This window comes from Culex quinquefasciatus, chromosome 3, assembly GCF_015732765.1.
Source record: "Culex quinquefasciatus strain JHB chromosome 3, VPISU_Cqui_1.0_pri_paternal, whole genome shotgun sequence".
Lineage (NCBI taxonomy): Eukaryota > Metazoa > Arthropoda > Insecta > Diptera > Culicidae > Culex > Culex quinquefasciatus.
The window spans coordinates 30714542-30738153 of NC_051863.1; the positions used below are offsets into that span (position 1 = coordinate 30714542).

The window sequence follows — 23612 nt, forward strand, 5'->3', positions numbered from 1 at the left end:
GAAGCCAGAAAAGTGCACTTTTATCATCATCACTTGCAGCGGGATGCACTGTGATGAGACCAGTTGAATACAATCAATAAGGACTTCATTAGTGGCTGGAATAAAAGTCCAAAATGAGCCATCGTTAGTTTGTTCGTCGAAATGGTCAAAATATGAACATTCCAGCCGGTATTAGAAATAATCCAACCGGGTGCTTATCAAGTACTCTGGCGCAAGCTTATCAATCCGAAAACATTGCCGCAAATGTGAATGTAACCAGTCAAGGTCGAACGAGTTCGTGGCGCGTGATGATTTTTTTTTCGCTTTGCCTGTATTTTTTTTTGCTGTTGTTTTTGTTAGCGATTGCAGCTCAATTTAGAATTTCGCGGAGCTAATTTTGGACAGCATTTGTTTTCTGTTGGGCCGTGCAAACCAAACAGCTGCCTCTTTAGCTAGCAATCGATTTTTTTTGACGGGTGAAATCAATTTCTCTTTTTAATACTTTTAAAAACCTCATTGTTTTTTTTAATTTTTAAACCTTAATTTGAAACTAAGATATCTTCGGAACTAGAGGTGGGCAAAAAAGATCGAGCTGCTCAAAGAGCTGGTTCACTAAAAAGAGCGAACGAACCGTGGCTCTGAAAAAAAGAACCGCGGTTCTTTTTAAACTTCGGTCTTTTGGAAGAACCGTTTCAAGATGGCATGATTTATGTTATAAATATAAGTGATTGAATTAAAAAAAGTACTTATAATTTTGTTTTTGATAATTGAAAATGCAATTTCAAATATTTCAATTCTAATAAAAATTTATCTCAAAAGTAAATTATTGTCTAAACAAAATGAACAAAAATCATTGTACAGCTGATGTTACACTAAAGTAATACCAGAATACGAATTTGAGCATTTCAAATTGCAAAATAAACACGTTTGTCCAATTAAACTTTAGCGTTTATAGGCTTTATCGATTGAATCAGAATGTACCTAGAAAAGAGTTCACAGAATATTTTCTTCAAATAAAACATCAGCATTAGTTCAATTCTTGCAGAAATAAACTCAATAAAACACAATTTTTCCAGCATCCTAGATTTAAGTTTGGATCAATTACTCGAATGTTTAGGTTTTAGTAGAAATCTTGACAAAGAGACCACCAAGACTTATGGTTTCCAAGGGCATCTTCTCGTTATAGTTTTAATTTGTTTTATCAAATAATTTATAAAAGTCCAATGTGAAATCCAAGGTGAAATCTATATATATAAAAAATTTCGACGGTTTTGTTCGAACGCGAATCAATTCAACACGGAATTTCGGATCGAGGTGCTGTTTGTTGCGTTGGGTTCGTATGAGTCCAAGGATGGTTCTTACGCCAAAAAGTTACAACTTTGGCCACTCTGGAACCGATTCCGGAAAATCGGCAGATTGTATGGGTAAAGTTACGTAGAATCAAATTTTGATCACAGTAGGCTGACAAGGAAAGAGCTAAAAACGTCAACAAACGAAAAAAGGAAAAGACGAAGTTTTTCGGGTAAGGCTTGTAACTTATAAAATCACACGATTCTTTAAAAAAAACCCTCTTTATCCAAACTTTGAAAAAGAGCGAAAGATCCGTTCAAAAGAGCGGACCTTTTTAATAAGCGAACGAAAATGAGCGGCTCCTAAAAAAGAGCGGTATTGCCCACCTCTATTGGGAACTGCAATTTGCGTAAATCTACTAAAATTTTCTTCATTCTGCAATTCTAGAGTTTTGTTAGAAAATGTCCTATAAACAAAGGGAATTCCAAGCTTATAAGATATATTTAAAAAAAACTCTGGAATTTTACACTTTTCAAATTTAGGCTATATTATTCAATCTGCACATTCTTTTTGTGACCCCTTCAAGAAAAATGGACAAAACATAATGTGTTTTACATTTCACCTGTTTAGTTGTTCTGCAATCATAAGTTTCTAAAATATGTAAGCATTGGCGATTTTTTTTGCTTAAAAAAGGTTCTAGCGGTACTGTTCATTAGATGGGGGCGAATAAGCTTAAAACAAATGCTGCAGTACTTTTAAAATTACAAAAACTTTTAAGAATTGAACTTTTTGTTTTTGAGTATTTTAAAGTTTAATAATTATACATTATATTACATTATTTTTCCGTTTTTTTTTGTTTGTTTTTACGTTTTAAACTGTAATGTATAAGTATTTAATTTTTTTTATTTCAATAGTCTAAAGTAAAACAAAATTAATTTTAGAGCATTAGAACTTCAGAATTTATAAGATTTAGTAGAGCACATCAAAAGTTATGCTTAAAAAACTGCTGCATAGAAATTTCACAATTTGCAAAAAATTGTGGTTTTTGCATGACAACCTGCCATATCATATATTTTTAGATAAGTTCGGAAATACTTTTTTTTGTGGATTAAAAATTTTCAAGATCTGACTTACCTATCCTACAAAAAATGGTCTGAATTTACATAACCTCAAATGGTCGGGTCTGATCGCCACGAAAAAGCCGTGTAGAAGGATGCCATTTTTCTCAAAAGCGGTGTCTGTATAATCTTGACAATAAGTCTGTAGGTCTGTTTTTTACTCATTACTTATTTTTATAAGGACCTCTTAGGTGCTGCGAACACGTTCCATAAACCATGTGGACACTTAAGGGGGATTGGAATCACTCTATAAATGAGAGGAAGGTAACAACCACCTAAAGGTGGATTAGGGGAAGGTGGGGCAAGACGACCATACGGGGCAAGAGGAACAATCGCTCGTACGGCCGTAATTTTTACAATTTTGATTATTTCCAGTATGAGGAATTGTTGCTAGCAATGCAATTAGCTGATTCTACTACCACATAACCGCCAAAGCGACGTAAACGCCACGGGGCATAAGATTTAATGAAGTTTTTTCAAAACCTTTGTTTTCTTATAATATTTGGAATGTACAAAATAAGGCTCACGGTTCGTTTTAAGACTCATTTTATCAAAATGCTATTTTTCCTAGATCAGTAGTGTTCCAACCAATGACTTGCACCTATTAGAGAGTATGATTAAGCTTTTGGTTATTTTTGTTGAGAGCTTTTAAAAAATCTTGTTCAGGTGGGGCAAGTGTACCATATGGATTTTTAGTATGGAAAAAATTACGAATTGCTGCAACAACATATTTTATTGGGAAATAAATACATGAAAGTACTTAAAAACTGATAAACAATTGTTAAAAAAAAATACAAAACAAAGTGATATTATGAAAATTTACTATCTATCTTAATAATATTTTTTTTTGTGAAAACGATAAAATTTTTAGTAAAACATTATTATTTTGTCTAAAAATGGAAGAAACCTTTCAAATACATTCTAATCTGATGTATCTAAGTGATAACAGTTCAATTGTTAGCAAATTAACATGTTTTTTCATGCATTGTTCCTCTTGCCCCAACGGGTTGTTCGTCTTGCCCCACTAGTTGAGTAGAACGTACGGAAAATCAAAATTTTTAAAATCAATTTTTTACATAAAAAACAGGATTTTTTTAAAACTTGCTCAGACAAAGTCTTAGTCAAGACCTAGAATAAGATGATTATAATAAAATCCGACAGTTTTTTTTAATTTTTTAATGGGTTATAACGAGCATTTCCTTAGCTTGTTACACTTGCCCCACTTTCCCCTAAGTAACGTTTTGTTTTCAAAAACTTCAAAATTCCAATGCCATTTTAAGTGCAATCAGCTGAAATCAATTTAAAACGCATGCGTTTAGAATCATTTTTAGCATGCTTGGGTTGATTTAAAAATCTTTTGTATTTTTGAAAATGTTCGATGATTATTAGCGCAAAAAGTTGTTTCCCTAGAAAATATGGTTTCTTCAAATCTTACATTTTTTGAAAACATATGATTTCAAAACATCTGAATTAGTATGAAATGCATTTTAAAACACTGATTCCATGCAAATGTTTAAACTATGGCTTGTTATTTCGATATTTACATTTATTTTTTTATTTTTTGCTGCTAGGGTCACTAGGTTGCCAGATAAATCTGGGAATGTCAGTTTTTTTTATCTGTCAATCAGAATAACGATTCATCCTTTTCAGTGCCAGATATTTACAGATTTTGCCTGTTTTTTTTTTTCACTTTATGTTCATTTAGAACAACTTTTTGATTAAAATTAACAAATTTAATTGATAATCAAAAATATTAGAATTTGTTTGTCTTAAAAAATTGAATTCTACCTTTTTTAGGCCAGAAAAACAATAAAACCATACATGCTTTTAAATTAATTCATATCCTCCCTTACCTTCATCAGTGTGATTTGTTAGATTTTTGTACGCAGATTTTTTTCTAGATTTTTTATCAATAGTTTGCCAGATTTTTCAAATTTTGACCTGGTAACCCTGAATGCTGCCGATAGAAAATCCTCTTTTAAACTTTGTATTGTGATCTTTAGAAACAAAAGTAAGAATTTTTTTAATAACAAATGCCTCGATGCTAACCATCTGCTTTTTAGGTTTGGACGATTGATGAAATAATGTATTAAATTTATACATATTAAAAAAAAAACAAACTATTCGCTCTACAGCATTGCCTTGGCGTTCCCGATTACGAGATTCCTACTCGAAACTAGGTGTCCGAAACTTGATTTTTGAGGCAATTGCAAACCTCTTTTTACACCTAAGCTTCTATCCACCCCGGGATTCGAACTGACGACCTTTGGATTGTTAGTCCTAACCCCTTTAGGTTAGACCGGGGCCAACATTTACTTCCCCATCCGACGGAAGGCGTGGTCAGACAAATCTCGTCACGAAAAATGCCACCGGGACCGTCTGGGATCGAACCCAAGCCGACTGGGTGAGAGACAACCACGCTTACCCCTACACCCAGTCCCCTACACATATTATATTTAATATATTTAATAACAGAACTGGAAACATTTTTAATGACAAGCAAAATCAAATTTCAATAACTGAAATACCAATCTTCGGCAAATGATCTGTCAAACCAGACATGCATCTGCACTAAAAGCTCTTCTTAACGGCACTCAGCTTGTTCTAGATGGCATTTTCGTTTAATGTAATGTTATGCTTGTTGCCAGGTAAAAACCTCTTGTTTTTGGCATGAATAATGCTGTTGCGTCCGCAATTAGCTTTTTACCCCAAATTTAGCTTCTTACACGATCATAAAACTGATGACCTTGGACGTACTCTCGAATATCCAGCTCTTTGTACAAGGCCTCAACAATTGTTCTATTGTGCAGTTTAGAAGTCATTTTGGACTCTCTATTGTGATACACAGAAAAAAAAGTGTAAATTTACCCGACACTGAAACCATGTTTTGAACGTAAACAGGCTTAATGTAAATTTGAAATTTCATTTAAAACGATGAATTGCATTTAAACACCCTTCTCGTAAAATGAGATTCGATGTAAAACATGAATCTAATGTAAATAGAACTTTTGTTCCTGGGAAATATTAAATTTTAAATTTTGAAATGCATGTAATTGTACTTCTGATGTAAAATTTTCTTAATGTAAATTTAAAAAGCATTTAATTTCAAGTACATATTTTTCTGTTTGCCAAATGACAGCTCACGCAGTCGACAAAAACAAATCGGTTGATAATTATTAAAGTTTGGAGCGCTGCGCAGTAAAGAGGGAGTGTTTTCGCATTAACTGCTCATTTTTGCGACGATTAAAAAAGGCAAGTGTATTGTTGTAGCAACAGTATATTATTGCTTTGGATTTTTGAGCATTTCTTAAGTGGGTTCAGAAGGTAAGATTTTCAAAAGGCTTTCTGCTTCTCGCTCGTTCTTAGAGTATGTTGTAAGTATCAACTGACATAAGCAGGATGCACTGTTTGTTTATTTTTAGTTTTTTGGCTACTTTTTGGCTGACGCACGGAGTGATTTGTTTACCTTTTTTCGACACCCTCCGCAAACGTCACACCATACAAAATTGCTGCAGGATCTTTTCCGGAGAGATCCGGTAAAAGATCCGGCAGCAATTTGTATTGATTTGACGTTTGCTGAGGGTTCCGAAAAGTTAGGTTATGTTACTGCTTGCAAAAGGCAATAATTTAGTTTGGTCTAAATTCTCTCTAATCGAAATAAATAGGTGGAAATTCCAATCGCAGTTTCACAAACTTACATAATGCAACTTCCGGATGTTTTTGACAAAAGTTGTCAACCGGGTTGTGGCCGGGCGCTATGGGGAATGCGTCCCAGCACAGCTGTGGGGCTTGCTCATCCGACTTCTGGGACATAAAACCACAGCAGCATTTGACTGCGTTGACTGCGTTACCTCGGGAAACCCCAAATCCAGGAACGCCGTTTCACCCTCGATCTGCAGTTTGGACATGGCACGCGCGTTTCCCTCAACGGGTACGCCCTTAGCGTAGTTCGCCAGAAGTTGGTCACCTCAAACTGTTTATGTTCCTTCCCGACGCTGCGCAAACAGTGTCGTCAATCTGAATCTGAACAACTCGTCCGCTAGCTGAACAGCTGCCATAAGGCGCGGAGATGAGTTCCGAGCTGAAAATAGTAAGTTTTGGCTTAAACAAATTGTACATTATTTTCAGATTAACTAACCATCAGCTTTGCCGTATTGGACACCAGACAGTACGTGCCGTTTCGGGCGCAGCAAAGGGTCAGGGTCGTATACGAGGCGAGTTACGCTTCACACGAGATTTTGGTGCGGGGGGCATGGTGACTTTGTAGTACGACGGGGCCCAGTAGTTGGTGTAGTTATTCTGCGTTCGAACAAGCGCCACAAGCAGGTCCGCTGAGACGGCTGGAGCCTTCCGTACGTATTTATGCGCCAGCAGATATGTCTCGACCACAATCTTGGCAAACTGGTGGATTCAAGTGTGAGCGATCTTGTTGCGGGAAGCTGGCCCTTTCCAGCAAGACTAGCGATGACTGAGGATAGTACTCAACTGTAAGTACAATGTTTAATAAATATTTTTTCAGGCCAAATTTTGTCCAGTCATAAGTTTACCAGATTGAAATTGCGAAACCAGCCAACGGATTCCGGGCAGAAATTTGCTCCATTGCGCTCGTTTAGTGGCAAACTGCTTATCGTTGTTGTTCTTGAACGACCTTGACCAGGATATTTTGACCATTCAAAACTGCGACCTTTTGGAACCGGGACCGGTGTTGATCTGGTCAACGACGCACTGCAGCTTGTACGCGGCGCGCAGCTTCGGAATGCGGCTGTTTCGGTGCTTGACGAAGCCACGCTTGTAGACCAGCCTGCGGATGAGCATGAGCAAGGGGTACACATAGGTGATGAAGGTGGCGTTGTTTATCTGACGCAGATGAAACAGCTGCAGCAACTTGCGGTCCTTTGGGGCGACCATATAGATAGCACGGATCACGAAAGTCACCTTCGGCTCGGCCGGAATGTTGATGTTTCGATCACCTTACGCTCCATGCGGGCATCTTCGTGGTGTACTTGGCCGCGCGCAGCAGGTCGCGACGGAGCAGATTGAGCTTGCGGCACCTTCGCAGGCGGTCACCTGAGCCGGTAGTTTGTTCTCGTTATTGTCCATGCTGGCGCCGGCTCCTTGACGGCCGAAACAGTCTTCGCTACAGCGGGTAATTAAAATATGATCAGCCACAAATTTCAACGTTCTATGTCGATAAAAACAAAGAGCTACCTGGTGCTGTGCAAGTTTCACGTCAAAAAGACCGAAAAAGGTTTTTTCCGGAGGCCTACTGCGGCTCGGAACTCCACGCGGACCGTTTACAAAAAAAAACACGCTGATGGTGAAGAAATTTATTAAATAATTTGACAGCAAAACATTGGCAAAACAAAACCATCTCATAATCTACACACCGATCTAGATAAAACAACGTGGTGTACACATCTAGTGTGTACAATCTACTCATTGTGAGCGTTAGGTTTATGTTTCGTTTTAGCATAGACACCCACCATTTACACTCTAGAGAAAATCTAGTAATCATATTAGGTTTAATCCGTATTTTTCTTGCTTTTTTTAAATTAATGTTAAAATGTATTGATCTTTTATTTTAATCGTGCAATATTTGTTTTGATCCGCTATTTTCGGCTGCAGTTTTTTTTTTCCTTTGGGCGGTAAGGCTAAAACCGCGGTTGGTCCATATCACATCGTCTGCAGTTTTCAGACTCGGAGTGTGAGAGGAGCGGAAAGGTGGGCACTAGTTCATTCATCATTTGTGGTAAAACGGTGTAAGGTTTGGGTTAAGCAAGCCTCTGCGAGCTTGCAAGGACGTCTTATTCGCGACTCCACCGAGACAGGACCCAGGGAGACGACTCCTGCACCTGGACTGAGCTAACTCCACTTAAGCTTTAGCTTAGTCCGGTGCCAACATTTACTTCCCGTCAGACGGAAGGCGTGATCAGACAAATCTCGTCTCGAAAAATGCCACCGGGACCGTCTGGGATCGAACCCAGGCCGACGGTGAGAGGCAATCACGCTTACCCTTACACCACGGTTCCCAAAATAAAGGTAAGTGAAATTTAATTTGATGCGAGAGTATATGGGATTTAATTATTTATTTATTTATTTTTTTGATAGATTGAAGGTCGTTGTCGTCGGTTCAGTACTGTCTGTTTAAGAAGTTTTGGCCACCGTTGTCTGTCGAAGCGGCTTACACGGCATGATCGTTTCCTAAATAGGGAAGTGGCGTTACATCGTGCTGCCATCTGGGTTTTTGAAGTACAAAAGTGGAAAAGTGCCGAGTCATCTTCTAAAAAAGACGGCGTCCTATCTCGCCCAGCAAAATGGTCAACCGATGACGTTTAAAATAATGCCGTAAGTAGAAACAGAGTTAAATGTTTTTTTTTATAAACATATTTGATTTCAGTTAATTCGTCGATAAACGAAACACTTACATAAAAAGTGAATTTTAACGGGCAAAAAAGACATTTCATCCCTTTCGCTAACCCCGTTGAATTTAGATTTTGATGTATTTATCATAAGCATTAACTTGTATTGTTTTAAGCACTTTGAATTGTATGTTTTGTTTAGTATTGAGTTTAAATAGATTCAATACAAAACCGTAAGCATGCATTTCAAAGAAGGTTTTGTACCAATACAAATCGCTATGCTATTGAAAATTACATCTGATTCTAGATTCAACGGGGGAAAAAAATTTACACCTTTTGTAAATTTACGTTAGTTTCATCGGAAATTTACATGTTTTCAAAGCATAATTTGTTCGGATTATTTACATTGGATGGCATTTAAATTTACAATGAATTTGATGTAAATTCGCATCATTAATGACGTGCACTTTTGGTACATCATAAATGATGTAAATTTACCGGATTTTTTTTTTCTGTGTAGATCACACAAATCCTCGTGCCCTCGCCTATAAGAAGGCGATCAGAATTGTAATCCCCATCCAGTACCACCAAGCCCCGGCTAAAGGGCACACCTAATAAACATCACCCAGAACCGACGACCAGGCCTTTTCTTCTTCGATTCGGACCAAGCCCAACCAAGGAGTCTTTACAGTCCACTCCCCGTCCTGCTGAGGACAATCCCGGCTGTCGAGGAGGTGTCTCGGCGCAGACAAATGCGTAGAAAACATTGGTTCATTAGAAAAAACTAATTTAGTGATATTTGCATGTGAATGTTGTCTTAAGCTCTTAAAAAAAAACTTCTTAAAAGCTCTTTGAGTGCGTTTAAAGGTTCTTAGGCTATAGACGAATCCAGTTTGAAATGGCCGCTACACGGAGAAAAAAGAGCTCCCAAAATTGTGAACAAGCGTTCATGAAAAAGGGAACCACGAACAAAGTGTTCAAATGGTTCCCATTTTCATGAACGCCTGTTCACGATTTTGAGAACTCTTTTTTCTCCGTGTAGGTGGCCAAAGGTGTTATAAATGACAGCTTCCATGTATTTGAATATGGGAGCTCAGGAAAACTCAATTTTTAAGCAATAAAATGATTATTTATGATAAAAGTATTGATTGATTAGGTTTACAAAATGTGTCTAGAATGCTATTAAAATAAAAACTGTTCGAAAAATTTGCAATCGAGATAAGTAGGGAATCAGCATCTAATTCCAGCGTGCCTCTTTTGTTGCCATATCAGCACTTTGACATTCAATTACAGCTCATAAAAAGCGTTTTCAACTGAATTCGAGTGATAATTAGCTCAATAAGAAGTGAGCAAGCAAGTTTGTATCAAAAGTTTTGCAAAATTAATTGTTTAAATAGTGAAAATGAGCAATTTGGACGGAATTAGGAGCGAGTGCTTAACCTGCCAAACATACGAGAATTTCCCCTACACCATTCGATTCAGCAGGAATATTTAGTTTTCATATGTTAAGTACTTGATTTTAAAAGAATATTAACAAAAAGTATGAAAATCAAGACATTTAGTATGAGAGCTGGCAAATCTCTCAGCTTTCGCTGGATTTGTCTATATATCACTTAGTTTTCGATATTATTTTTCGGGGTCTTCGGGAGCTTTAAAGATCAGCGTCAGGCCTGCGTACACATGAAGCAATCCAAAATGTCAGTTCACTGCTAGCATGTGACTGTAAGCCTACTGTGTCCGTTCAACCACTGCCGCCTGACTCGTGCCGGTCGGCTGCTGGAGAATGAGAGACGTGAAAAAAATGAGCTACACTCACTCAATTCGTGTCGTATGACTGACTCGTAAAATCCTCTCTAAACACTATTTTGACTATTTTTAAGTAATTGAATGGTTCTAGACTGTGCAAAACACTTAAAACAACCATTACTTATATTTAAAATTACATTTCCACGCATAAATACCAACTTTTTGTGTAAAAACTTGTTTCTTTATGTGTATGCGTGCAACGTCGAATGAGCGTTGGTCGACTACTGCCTCGCATTGCAGCTGCTCAGTGAGCTAGGGCACTCACGACTGAGTCGGGAATGTTTATGTCACGGTTTTGCGGTTTAGTGAATGGATCTCAAAAATTCGAGTCAGCGTCACCGATTTTCACGTCATGACCCCTGACATTTTCAGCTCTGGTAATTAGTGTAGTCTAATCACTGGCACAACATGCTGGGTTTCATCTATGCGAAATGCTAAACAAGATCATCTAAAAGAGGAGTTAGAACGGATGCATGTCTGTGTCAAACTGCCACAAGAAAATTACGTAATTGTCAGCATCATAATTTGACGTTTCTTTTGCTGAAATTTCAGTTGTGTTGACAACTATTTTACTTAAATTTCAGTAAATCATCTGTCAAAGTGACAAATATCAGTTAACTGAGAATTCAGAAAAATCTAAATTACTGAATCGTTTACTTAAATTTCAGTAGATAAAAATTCATTAAACTTTTTTCAGCAACAAAAATTTGTTGTGAAGTTATGAACTTTTATTCTCGACGGTTGGATAATTCATGCTTTAAGTTCATAGTTCAAAACTTTGTGACGTATTACGCCTAATTTTCCTGGATTTGCATCTATATCCACATTACTTTTTTTCACATGCCTAAGCATATTCAATGTTGTACAGCTTAGTTACATGATGCTATTTTGTACTCTATATATTCCCCAACAATGATGATCTATTGAAAAGTAAACCAGCACCGTGCTTTTATGTCCAGTCCATTATTGTTGCTACTTGGAACAATCCCATGATAATTTGCCAAAAGTGTTCTATTTATAGATTAGTGTTTCCAATGCAGTTCAGTAAACGTTTCAAAAAAGCTCTTCTCAAATTACATCCTGTTATGGCATCGTTCGTAACAACAACATTGTTTTGTTTTTTAGGTTTAGGTTTTCTAGATAATACGTTTTTTTTAAATACAGTTTTATTACGTATACTAACCGATTCCCTTTTCTCACTCTTTCCCTCCCGCAGGAATCCCGGTCAGCCAGCAGCACCTGCTGTACCAGCACCGGGAGCTGGCGGACGCGACCGAGATGCGGGACGTCCCGCTGGTCAACGGGTCCCGGCTCAAGCTGGTGCTGGGCATGAAGGGTGGCCCGATATCGTCCAAGCGGGTCGTCACCATCTCCGACTACGAAAACTGGTTCGACATGAGCGACGTGCTGTCAAGGTCAGTGTTACTAATTTATGTTGTGGGTTGGTCGCCGTTCCTGGAACGTTAGAATCTATTTATAGCTGCTGCCGCACTCGGCAAACTTTTAGTGGTGCATTGTTTCCAGCAGATTGCGCTTCCTCTCGATAACGATTAAGTGCGAGCGAACATCCAATTTCACAGTTTGTCTTCATTTTTGCCACCATGTCGGATGTCACGTGCCCGCCCCTCCCTTCTTCTGCCTTGCAACAGATCGATGCCAATTGATCTACTTTACAAGCAAGTCGTAGTCGTTTCATTCTGGTGGGCTCACGACGTGAGACCAATCTTCGCAGAACACAACCATATGACAAGAGAGTGTAGTTATAAATAACTAGGCTTAGTGATTTTTCACGCTCAAAAATTGCAAATTTCACGGGGACCTCAATTTCAAAACACCAAATTTCACGCAAATTTCGCGGAACGTGAAAAATGTTAAAATAACTATAAAAACCTTTTGTTTAAATTACAGAAACTGCTTTTTATGCTTCATTATATATTATTTAAATAACCTAAAAACAATTTGAATAAATTTGAACCTGACACAAAAAAAATTCTCCTGATTTTCCTAAAAGATTCCACCTGGTTAATGGATGGGCTCTATATATATTTTTAAACAAAATGTAGGGCATGCGTATTCTCATTTATTGAACTGTTTTTTTTTTTATATTTGACTAATAAAGCTCAAAAGTTTTCGTGAATTTCCTTCATTTTACTGAATTTCATATCAAAGCAAGATTCAACAATCTTGTCCAGCCAAAATAAGTTCAAAACCAAAAAGTTAAATTTTTTGCGACATTTATCACATTAAAAATAAGTTTAATTATTTTATTCAAAATGAAATTTTTAACATTTTTAATTTATTTTACTTGCTCTTGTTAGTGATTTAGTTATAGAAGTTGTTCCAAAATGGATTATGATGCAACACACAGCTGAAAGGAACTCCAAATCTCTGTTAAGAATTGCAAAAGAACTGATTTTATCTTGATTATTCACCAAGAAATCCGAATTGAATTGAAAAAAAAATCAAAATGACTCAGAAAAATTAGAAACGTTTTTAAAAGTTGATTTCAAAGCAAAAAATGCCCTTCATTTTAATTTGAATAAAACAATGCTTGATTCTTTTAATTTCTTCGAACTTAGAACTTCTTAACTATACCTTTCAAATAAAATGCAGTAAAAATTTTATTACAGCCAATGAAAATATTACTAAACTAACCTAAAGGAACCATCACAACGTCCTTCCTTAATCTGTTTCCAATAAATTACAAATTACTAAACTTAATAAGTTTCTAAAAAAAATTTAACAATTCCTCAAATGGTTCATATCAAGCATTTCAATTGTAAACTAATAAAATTTACTTAAATAGTCTGTATGGGTAAAATATTTATTATGTTGTTATTTAAAAAAAAATATTTGAGAAAATTGATAGATTTCACGTTACGCCGTCTTCGAAATCTTAAAAAATCATTAATCCTGTGTTAGTAATTAAACCAGGGTATTCACTCGCTTATTTCTACAGTATGTTATAAGATTATTTTTATTCTCATTCTAGTTTCATAAATCATTTTGAGAAAAATAGTTACAGTTTTACACAAACATAAAATTTCACGGGATTTCGCGGAAAAAGCCAAATTTCACGGATTTCACGCTGTCCGCGAAATCGTGAAATTTCACTAACCCTATAAATAACTGCCAGACATCACCTCACAGTTGAAAAGGGGGCCTCGTGATTTTTTTTTTTGCTTCTTCAGTATCGTTCACTCCCCGGAAATGTCGTCGCAGGCAAAGGAGGACACTCCCCCGCCACCACTTCTTCGTCTCCGAAGACAGACGACAAAGGAGATTTCCTCCTACCTTCACGGATCCGAGATATTCCAGTTTTTCAATTTGAATATTATCTCGCTCGCGGGGCTGTAGTTGTGCACAGATGTCGTTTGAATTCAGAAATCTTCTGCACCGCGATGACGACTTCGTCGTCGAAGCTCTGGATTGCTGCGCGCACACAACACACCCATATCAACACAGACAGAGAGCGAGCGCGCGCGCAACTCCCGCGAGATTCGGGCAATCGTGTTACGTGATCTGTTAATTGATTTTATTGTGTGTGGCGGTTGTGCTGTGGAATGTGAGCGAGTTCATCATATTTTTTGCGCACCGGCATTCCGTGCTCTCTGGAATGTTTGCACTGTAGAATGGCGTAGTTCTGCGAACTTGGCGTTCCTGGGGTGTAAGTCACCCTGGATATTAATGTTTCTCGTACTGCAGGCAAGACGCGGCCAACTTCAAGACGCCCGGCCTGAAGCTGCTGGTCAACAAGAAGAACATCCACCGGCTGATGAAGGTGCGCGCCGAGAAGGCGTCGGACAACATCAAGGGATCCGTGTCCAGGACCATCGGCAGCCAGAGCTGTGCCGACCTGGACGCGGAAGAGTTTGAGCGTGAAACGCAGAAGGAACGCGATGATAAAATCACGGCAGAGGTTCGTACGGTGAGTGCTTTCGAAGCTAACATTGTACTAACAAGTGTCCTTTTTATCCCTCAGAAATTGAATCAAATCAAAACCAAGCTGAACATGAAGAAAAAGAAACTAGCGAGTGGCGCCCTCTCGGAAGAAGTCGTCGTCAAAGAGGAAAGATCCCCCATTGCCCGTCCCACCTTTTCGGCTGGTCCGATCGGTTCGACGGTGCCACACTACCAGCGCCCCCACACATCAACGACCCAGCTGGCCGGCGCCAGCATAGCGACGGCCACGCGGGAGCCCTTTCTACCACATATCAACTTCCAGAGCGCCATCACGACCAGCACCAATCCGAACGTCGCCATCGCACCCACAAGTGCAAACACCCGTCGGGCGGAACTGGACCGCCACTCGCAGATCCGCGAAAATCTCCAGCGCAATCGTTCCTTCAAAACCATCAGTGCTAAGAACCTGAACCACCACCACCACCTGTCCGGTAACGACATTACGGTGCGCGATCCGAGCAGGCTCGAACGGTCGCTGTCGTACCATTCGAACGGTATCTTCAACCGGATGGACTCGGACCCGACGACGGGCGGCCGTAGCCACCACGCGACCGCCGCCAGCTACAACAGCACCCAGTCCCAGCACCAGCTCTCGTCCGCGTCGCTTCACGACATCATCGAGCTGCTCAAGTATAATCCCTCCAAGCTGCGAACCATTTCGCACGACGCCCTCAACAAAATGGTCTCGTCCAAGAAGCACCACGGCGGCGGCGGCGGCGGCAGTCACACGTCCAGCGCCAAACTCGTAGACAACGCTTCCCTCAAGAACATCGACGAGTTCATCCGGGACTACGACGTGACGATGACAAACCGGCTCAAGACGATGGCCGGCGGCGACTGTTCCGCGAATCTGCTCGCGGAAAGCATGTTCAACAAGGAGGCGGCCAGCGCAGCAGCTGGGTTCGCCTCGGCGGAGATTGCCTTCGACAAGGGGTCCACCGGCAGCGGGCTGGACAAGACGTTCCGCACGCTGTACAAGTCCACCTCGGATGGTAAGCATTTTTATTCGGTTGACAATAAGAATTAATTTCAGGGTGGCCACTCAAGTTAGGAAAGTCGGGAATTTGAGATTTTTTTGTTAAAAAGTTGGGAAACATCTGGAATTCCAATCATACTCGTTTGAAATTTATTTTCTATCTCTTGAATAATTTTGTTAATTTTTTTACTCAGCTACATTCAATCCGTGTTGAGCACTTCTAAACAACAAATTTAAGCATTTAAAAACAAATTCAAACTATTCAAATACTTGTTACTTTATGAAAATACAAAAAAATATTGCAATTTCAAAAATGACTGAATCGATTCAAGGAAGGATTTTTCATTGAAATAAAATTGAAGACATTAAAATACAGTCCATACTCCATAATCGGAAGACTCGCTTATCCGAATCCGACTTCAGATAAAGCAGATCAATAGATTTTTTTTTTCTTGCTTTTGACATAAAAATCGAGTTGGGTGATCCCATTTTAGTCAAATTTGAATGGTTAATTGCCTTAAAAATTACGAAGCACATTTTCTCGGTATTTCATCGCCGCCATTTTGGCCGCCATCTTGAATTTATAAATTCAAAAACTTTTTAAAGTAGTTTAGGAGTCACACTTAATCTCAATAATTAAAAATATGATAGAGCAATTCCAGCTCAAATCAGGAATTTTTCTGGTACTTTTGTACCCGACCCTTTCCGATTTCAATGAAACTTTGTAGACATGTTATCCTAGGCCTATATAAGCCATTTTTGTGTATATGGAGCCAATAGTACTCGAAAATATAATTTGAGAAGGGCGTAAGATATTTAAATATTTTTGTATTTTGCAATTTCAATGTTACTGTATCTCGAAGCAGTTGCATCGTATCATAAAGTGGTCAAAGACAAACTTGTAGAAAATTGGACAAGCTTTCTGAAAAAAATACACTGAAACAAAAATACACGCCACATCTATGAGATTTTTCAGTTTTTAAGTTTAAAAGTTAAATTTGACGGTGATGTCACGGTTTTTTTTCGCTCAAAATTTTTGAAGAAATTTTAACATAAAGACTCATGAAAAATGCAGGATGGTGTGTCTCTCCTAAAAAAATACAAAAATCATTTACTGCAACTGTTTTTTTGAAAAGAGGTCGAAAAGTCATTTTTTTCAAAATCGATAATGGGAATCGATTCCCCAAACAATTTTACAATAAAGTCTCCATATTGACCATTGCCCCTAGTCCAATCCTTAGGAAGATACAGCGGTTTTAAAAATAAAAATGTTGAAAAAAAATAGGTTTTTGGGGGGTTTTGGCAATTTTTATATGACAGACTTGGTTTTTCAGTCTCGTGAATATTTTAACCGGAAAGCTCGTCCCATTTCCCATAAGTTTGCCTCTGACAGTTTTTTCATTTTGACTTGTCTTATTATTTACGTATGCTTATTTACTATCCAGGTTTCAACCACACTGAAAAAAATATTCTATTTACAGTTATGAGCAATGTAATTAAACTTATATCTGTAAGCCCATACATTTAATTGAAATGCAAAATCAAAGATATACTTATGGGAAAATGGAAGAGTTTTCCGGTAAAAATATTTACGAGACTGAAAAACCAAGTCTGTCATACAGAAATTGCCAAAAACCACCAAAATACCTATTTTTTCAACAATTTTATTTTTAAAACCGCTGTATCTTCCCAACGATTGGACTTAGGGCAATAGTCAAAATGAAGACTTTTATGTAAAATTGTCTGGAGAATCGATTCTCACTATCGATTTTGAAAAATGTTGACGTTTAGACCACTTTTCAAAAAAACAGTTGTAGTAAATGATTTTTGTATTTTTTTTTAGGAGAGACATACTATCCTGCATTTTTCGTGAGTCTCTTTGTAACATTTTAGGCTATTTCCTCAAAAATTTTGAGCGAAAAAAAATCGTGACATCACGATTGGTCTAATACCTCCTTAAATTGCCACGACTAGCTGTCTGATCTGGATTGTACTAAGAAATTAATAAATCAAAATTGATTTTTAGAAATAAATACCTAATAACGAAAATTAATAAGGAAACTTGATAAAAATATTTGTTTGCTGAACTAACAATATATTTACTTATTTGAAAAAATAAAGATGTCCTGAGTCCTGAGGCAATTCTTGAAAAAAAAACTAATGACAAAATTTAATATTACCTCCTAGGTTATTTTTTTGGCAGTGTCTTTTCTTCTCCTATTGAAACAAAGGACCAAAAAAATAATGTTTGACAATGTTTGAAAAGCATCATAAAACTTTATCGAAATCATGAGTGCCTCAAGTACTTTTTTTTACATGTCTTAAGTTTTTGTTTTTACTAAATTTGTCAACAATTTTTTTTTTAAATTTGTTTAGAAATTAGGCTGTTGTAATTATTTTTCAAATTTTTTTACATTTCAAAATGGGCTAAAAATTTATTTTCCCTAAAAGAGCACTCAGCTAGCAAAATCTAAACGAAGAAATAAAGTTTCTTTTGTTTTTGCCTGTATTTGTTTGCAGAAACGACAGCCTGCATACATTTTGCTTTGTTTACGATATTGCCGCAAACAAGTTTGCGAGTTTAGCAAACTGTCAAACACTAGGCTAATACCTCCTTCAATCTGTCATACTGTGACAAACAAACAAACTCGCACTCTGTCGTGTTTGATAGTTTGCCAAACTCGCAATCTGCGAGTTCGTGTGTCGTGGTCTAATACCTCCTTAAGTGACATATCAGTATGACAGATTCAAGGAGGTATTAGACTATGGCAAACAATCAAACAAACTCGCCCTTTGTGTTGTGTTGTATTTTGTTTATGTTGTGCTTGATTTTCAAATTTAATTTAGTGATTTTTTTTAGCAAAGGTATGACAAATGTGGAAAACAAAAGTCTCGATGCTAGTACCAGTTTTTTTTTTTGGGTTGGGAGGATTGCCCAAACACCAACTTTTTTCGAAAGCAATGGAAAAAAATATTACCAAGAAAAATCAAATCTTGATCTTGAAATACCAGCAACGAATGCTGAATCATCAGCAAATGATCTGTCAAACTGACACAAGAAAATTACTGAATTTTCAGCAAAACAATTTGACTTTTGCTGAAATTCCAGTTTTTTAAGCTGAAATATCAGTGAATCATCTGACAATAAGTGACAATAAACAATTAACTGAGAATTTTGTTAATTCTAAATTACTGAATCGTTGACTGAAATTTCAGTTGATAAAAATTCAGTAAAACTTTACTGAATTTCAGCGAAAACACTGAATTTCAGCGGCCAGAGTCGAGGGACAAAAACATGTTTAGATGTTCACTTTTTCATGAATAGTTTTTGCAATCATTTTTTGGGTGAAAATTTTATATTATTTGACTTCCTGGAAACTTCGGGAATTCGAAAATGCTGGGATTTGAGTGGCCACTAGGGTGACAATTGAAAATTCAAATTTTAGGAAATCCCCGGAGATACGCGATTTATTAAGCAAATTATACCTCTACGTCAATTTTGAGGAAAATTAGTTAAGGTTTAGGGGTCGCATTGAGCGTTGAAGTTTGCATTGGAATTAAAAAAAAAAGTGTGGAGAAAAGCAAAAATTACGATCACTCTGGAATTTTGTCGAAGAGTGCACAATGATTCGAGTTGATCCGGAAAAGTATTTAGCAATTTAAAGAAGACGTTTTTGTATGAAAAGATTTATTTCATTAAATTCGCGACCCCTAAACCTCAACTGATTTTGCCAAAAATTGGCACAGATGCTTAATTTTGTCTAAGGAATCGAACCCTGATGGCCACCCTGTATTACAAATCTATCTTTTCCATTGCAGACAACAGCACGTACGAGCTGCCCAAGCTGCTGATTCGCGAGGATTCCCCCGTGGAATCGTTCCATAGTTCCTACCCGCAGCTGGAGACGGTTGCGCTGCGCGGCGAATCGCCCAAGAACTTCAACTCGATGGCGAAGCTGCAGGCCGAGGCGGGTGCGGCCGCGGCTGAAGGTCAATCTTCGCTGGCGCCCGGTCCCGCCGAAAAGAGCAAGCTCACGTCCGGATCGCTGCTGCAGCTGTACGAGCATCCACCGCCGGCCACGACGGCTGCGATTGGTGGCGGGGCGTCCGGTAGTGGTGGTGGTAGTGGGGGAACTTGGGCTCCGCACTACGGTGGCGTTGGTCATCATCATCACTCGGACTTGGGGATTAATGAGCTGGAGCTGAAGTTCATCAACAACGGGTTGATGGAGAAGAGTGGTAGCGGTGCGACGGCCAGTGGCGGTTCCGTGTTCAAACTGCCGGCGGTTTCGAACCTGGAGATCAACCACTGGAACGCGTTGTCCAACGATTCGGTGAATAACTATGCGCGATCCGGCGACGGTAAGGACAAGGAAGAGGAGCAGGCCTCCAATCCGCGTACGTCGAACGGGTTCATTCACAGTGATTTGTCCATTTCGTCGGACGAGGATGATCTGTTTAGCATATCGGACCTGATTTACAAGAGCCAGGCCAACAAGTCCAAGTCGATCGATTTGAACGAGTTTCGCAAAACGTTCGGCAGCAGTCCGACGCTGTTGAACAACTTTGGAGGTACCAACTGTAACCTAGCGCCACAGCTGTCCCGGCTGGACGCGATCCCGTCGCAGTACCGGAGAGGTTACACCAACCTGAACGATGCGGGTTTGTCCTGCTCAACGTCGGAGCTGGAGTGTGTCAACGCGACCACTAAGAAAAAGACTGGAGGCAGCGACAACGGTGAGTTGTCGCCGCTGCTAAAGCATCGTAACAATGACCACGTGGCGTACGTGCGGAGTTACGAGAACCTGAACCGCTACAAGGCGTTTTCGATGAAGAACGGAGAGTCCAGTGATATTTTACGGTGTCAACAGGGTGGCGGGCAGCTTCTGCCCGGTATTAGCAATTTAGATAGTATCGTCGACTCGGATTTGAACAGCAGCAGCGGAAGCGGCTCGAATCTGATCGACGACAGCTTTACCGATTTCGAGTATAGGTTTTCCAGACTGAGCTGTTCCGGTGGCGGTTGTAGTAGTACCAATACAAGTAGCAATACTCAAACTAGCAGTAGCAGTAGTAGTAATCAAACCAATGGTGCAACCGGCGCAACCCATCGGTTACTCCCGTTGACCGATCCGAACCACCGAACACGACTGATGTACGGCCATCCGCCTGCGTTCAACAACACGTCGTCTCCGTTTAGCAACAATAACCACACCCACAACAACCATCATCACCATCACCACCACCACCCCACCAACAGCAACAACAACAATAACTCGGCATCGGCAGCCAACTACTATTTCCCCTCGGACGAAAGTCTCTTCAACATCGACTCCTTCTTCGACGACTTTGTAGAGATCGACACCAGTGATATCTTTGACAATACCGAGTACATCAACATTGGCGACAGCCGCAGCTCGAACGCGTCCTCCTCGAAGCTGCGCTCGCAAAAGTCGTCCTCCGCCAACAAACAGTCACTGCTGCTGCCGGAAATCCTCCAGCAGGACGAGCTACTCCTCAAAACTCACCCCGGCGGCAGCTTCTCGGAGAGCGCCTCGGAAGAGCTGCTCGGTGACGAAGGCGCGTCCGCGTCCGCGATCCGACAAATTGACGCTGGCGTCGATCCCTCCACCCACGACCGCGACAGCATCGAGCGCGAACTTCCCAGCAAGAAGCCGCCGTCGGTTCACCACCATCCCGCCGAGCCGGTCAAGTCGAAGAAGCTGCGGTGCGCCCAGTGTAACCGCAAGCTGGGCGTCATCATGATCATGCGGTGCCACTGCGAGAAGATCTTCTGCGCCCAGCATCGGTACGCGGAGGCGCACAACTGCTCGTACGACTTTAAGCTCGAGGGCAAGAAGCTGCTGGAGCGCGAGAATCCGCTCGTGGTGGCGCAGAAGCTGCCCAAGATTTAGAAAGCTCTTGCTTTTGTCCTTGAACGATGTTATCTTTATCTGAACTCAGTGTGTGAGCTAAGCGCGATGCAGAAATGGGCGGCTCTATTTAGGTTTTTTTTTTTTTTTGTTGTTTTTGCTTAGAAGAAATAAAGAAAGTTTTTACAATTAACTTTATCCAATTTGTAATAGGCAGTGTTTTAGAAAGTAAACACTTGAATTAATAATTTAACATGTATCTATTCAAAGTCCTCCATTTAATGCATCATTGATTACCCACCACGCTGACACCGGAATTGTTTCGCCTTATTACTCTCATACGTATTTAAGTTTGTTTGTAGTAATAAATTGGCAAAGTCACTAGAAATCATAAAAAAAGACAGAAAAGAAGAAAAAAAGTTTAGCTAGATTCTCTATCAATTTTATCGAACAAACGTTTAAATTAATTCGAAAGTAGGGTGAAAAAAAGTTTGAAAAAAGGAAACAAAAAAAAAAAATCTTAGCCACAGAAATACAGGAAATTAGTTTGAAACACAAAACAAAAAATTCTTGGCTCGGAAACCATCAAAACACACACACACACACCAAAGGCATGATTTTCAAAATCACAAAAAAAAAAGTTGGAACTGAACTAAAAGCGTGTGTGAACTACTAGTAGTCAGAGTTGGTCGAAATAAAAATTGTCAAACACACACACCCAGTAGTAGCAGCAGCTCAAATGTGCGAGCTAGAAGCATATGATTGGTTTGTCAACACAACTGCGCGTTGGTCGCCCGAAAGCACGACGAAAGCAGCGCATCTCAACTAGAATTAGTGGTAAAGAAAAAAAAAGTTGAATATTTACGCTATTTTTGTTCTTAATTTTAGAAAATGGTGGATTTTCCAGTAGTTTCTTATTACCGATATAACCAATATATAGATGGTAACATTACACTACACAGCTACTAGCAGTAAATGTAAAACACTATAAAACGATGCCGTATGATACCGATCGTAACTGATCGTAACTGGAATGGTGAAAACAATGTTATAATCCTAGTACACACGAGAACCATTTAATCAACTCTATCTATCACACACTGGTAAAGCTACTAGTATCACATATGGTCGTAAGTTCAGAGCTAATAGAAGTGTTTATTCTTTGCAAACAAAAAAAAAACAATTAATTTATTACTTATCAAAAACTATTAAAAAAAAGTCCAATAAAAACTCGAAAAAAGCTCACAAAGAAATTTCGTCGTTCGTTTTGCTTTATTTGTGATGACCCTTCATTATGTTACAAAGAACAACGGTAAAAATGCATCAGGAGTAGAGACATTGCCATCAACATTTCCATCACTCTAGAACATTTCTCGGGTTAGTTTTCAAAACGTTGTGATGACCCTTCATTATGTTACAAAGAACAACGGTAAAAATGCATCAGGAGTAGAGACATTGCCATCAACATTTCCATCACTCTAGAACATTTCTCGGGTTAGTTTTCAAAACGTCCTTAGAGCCAAATCCCTCAAGTGGAGGAAAACGATGAACAAGTTTTTGACCATTATTTTAATTCTTATTAATATGTAAGAGGGTTTCAAAGGCATATTTTTAGTCAAAATGATTGCTTTGACTATAAGTAGGCTTAGTGATTTTTCACGCTCAAAAATTGCAAATTTCACGGGGACCTCAATTTCAAAACACCAAATTTCACGCAAATTTCGCGGAACGTGAAAAATGTTAAAATAACTATAAAAACCTTTTGTTTAAATTACAGAAACTGCTTTTTATGCTTCATTATATATTATTTAAATAACCTAAAAACAATTTGAATAAATTTGAACCTGACACAAAAAAAAATTCTCCTGATTTTCCTAAAAGATTCCACCTGGTTAATGGATGGGCTCTATATATATTTTTAAACAAAATGTAGGGCATGCGTATTCTCATTTATTGAACTGTTTTTTTTTTTATATTTGACTAATAAAGCTCAAAAGTTTTCGTGAATTTCCTTCATTTTACTGAATTTCATATCAAAGCAAGATTCAACAATCTTGTCCAGCCAAAATAAGTTCAAAACCAAAAAGTTAAATTTTTTTTGCGACATTTATCACATTAAAAATAAGTTTAATTATTTTATTCAAAATGAAATTTTTAACATTTTTAATTTATTTTACTTGCTCTTGTTAGTGATTTAGTTATAGAAGTTGTTCCAAAATGGATTATGATGCAACACACAGCTGAAAGG

The 23612-nt window shown here is 38.6% G+C and overlaps 1 protein-coding gene across 1 annotated transcript in view; it reads left to right on the forward strand.

Annotated features, from left to right (window-relative positions):
- The window catches only part of LOC6035027, a 32040-nt gene extending 9496 nt beyond the window's left edge, over positions 1-22544 (forward strand). Inside the window, exons 2-5 of the mRNA XM_038259815.1 lie at positions 11769-11967; positions 14258-14471; positions 14535-15507; positions 19311-22544. Of these exons, the coding sequence (XP_038115743.1) occupies positions 11769-11967; positions 14258-14471; positions 14535-15507; positions 19311-21406 (3482 nt within the window). The 3' untranslated portion in view covers positions 21407-22544. The remainder of the gene's footprint in view (positions 1-11768; positions 11968-14257; positions 14472-14534; positions 15508-19310) is intronic.
- Positions 22545-23612: the final 1068 nt, after the last annotated feature.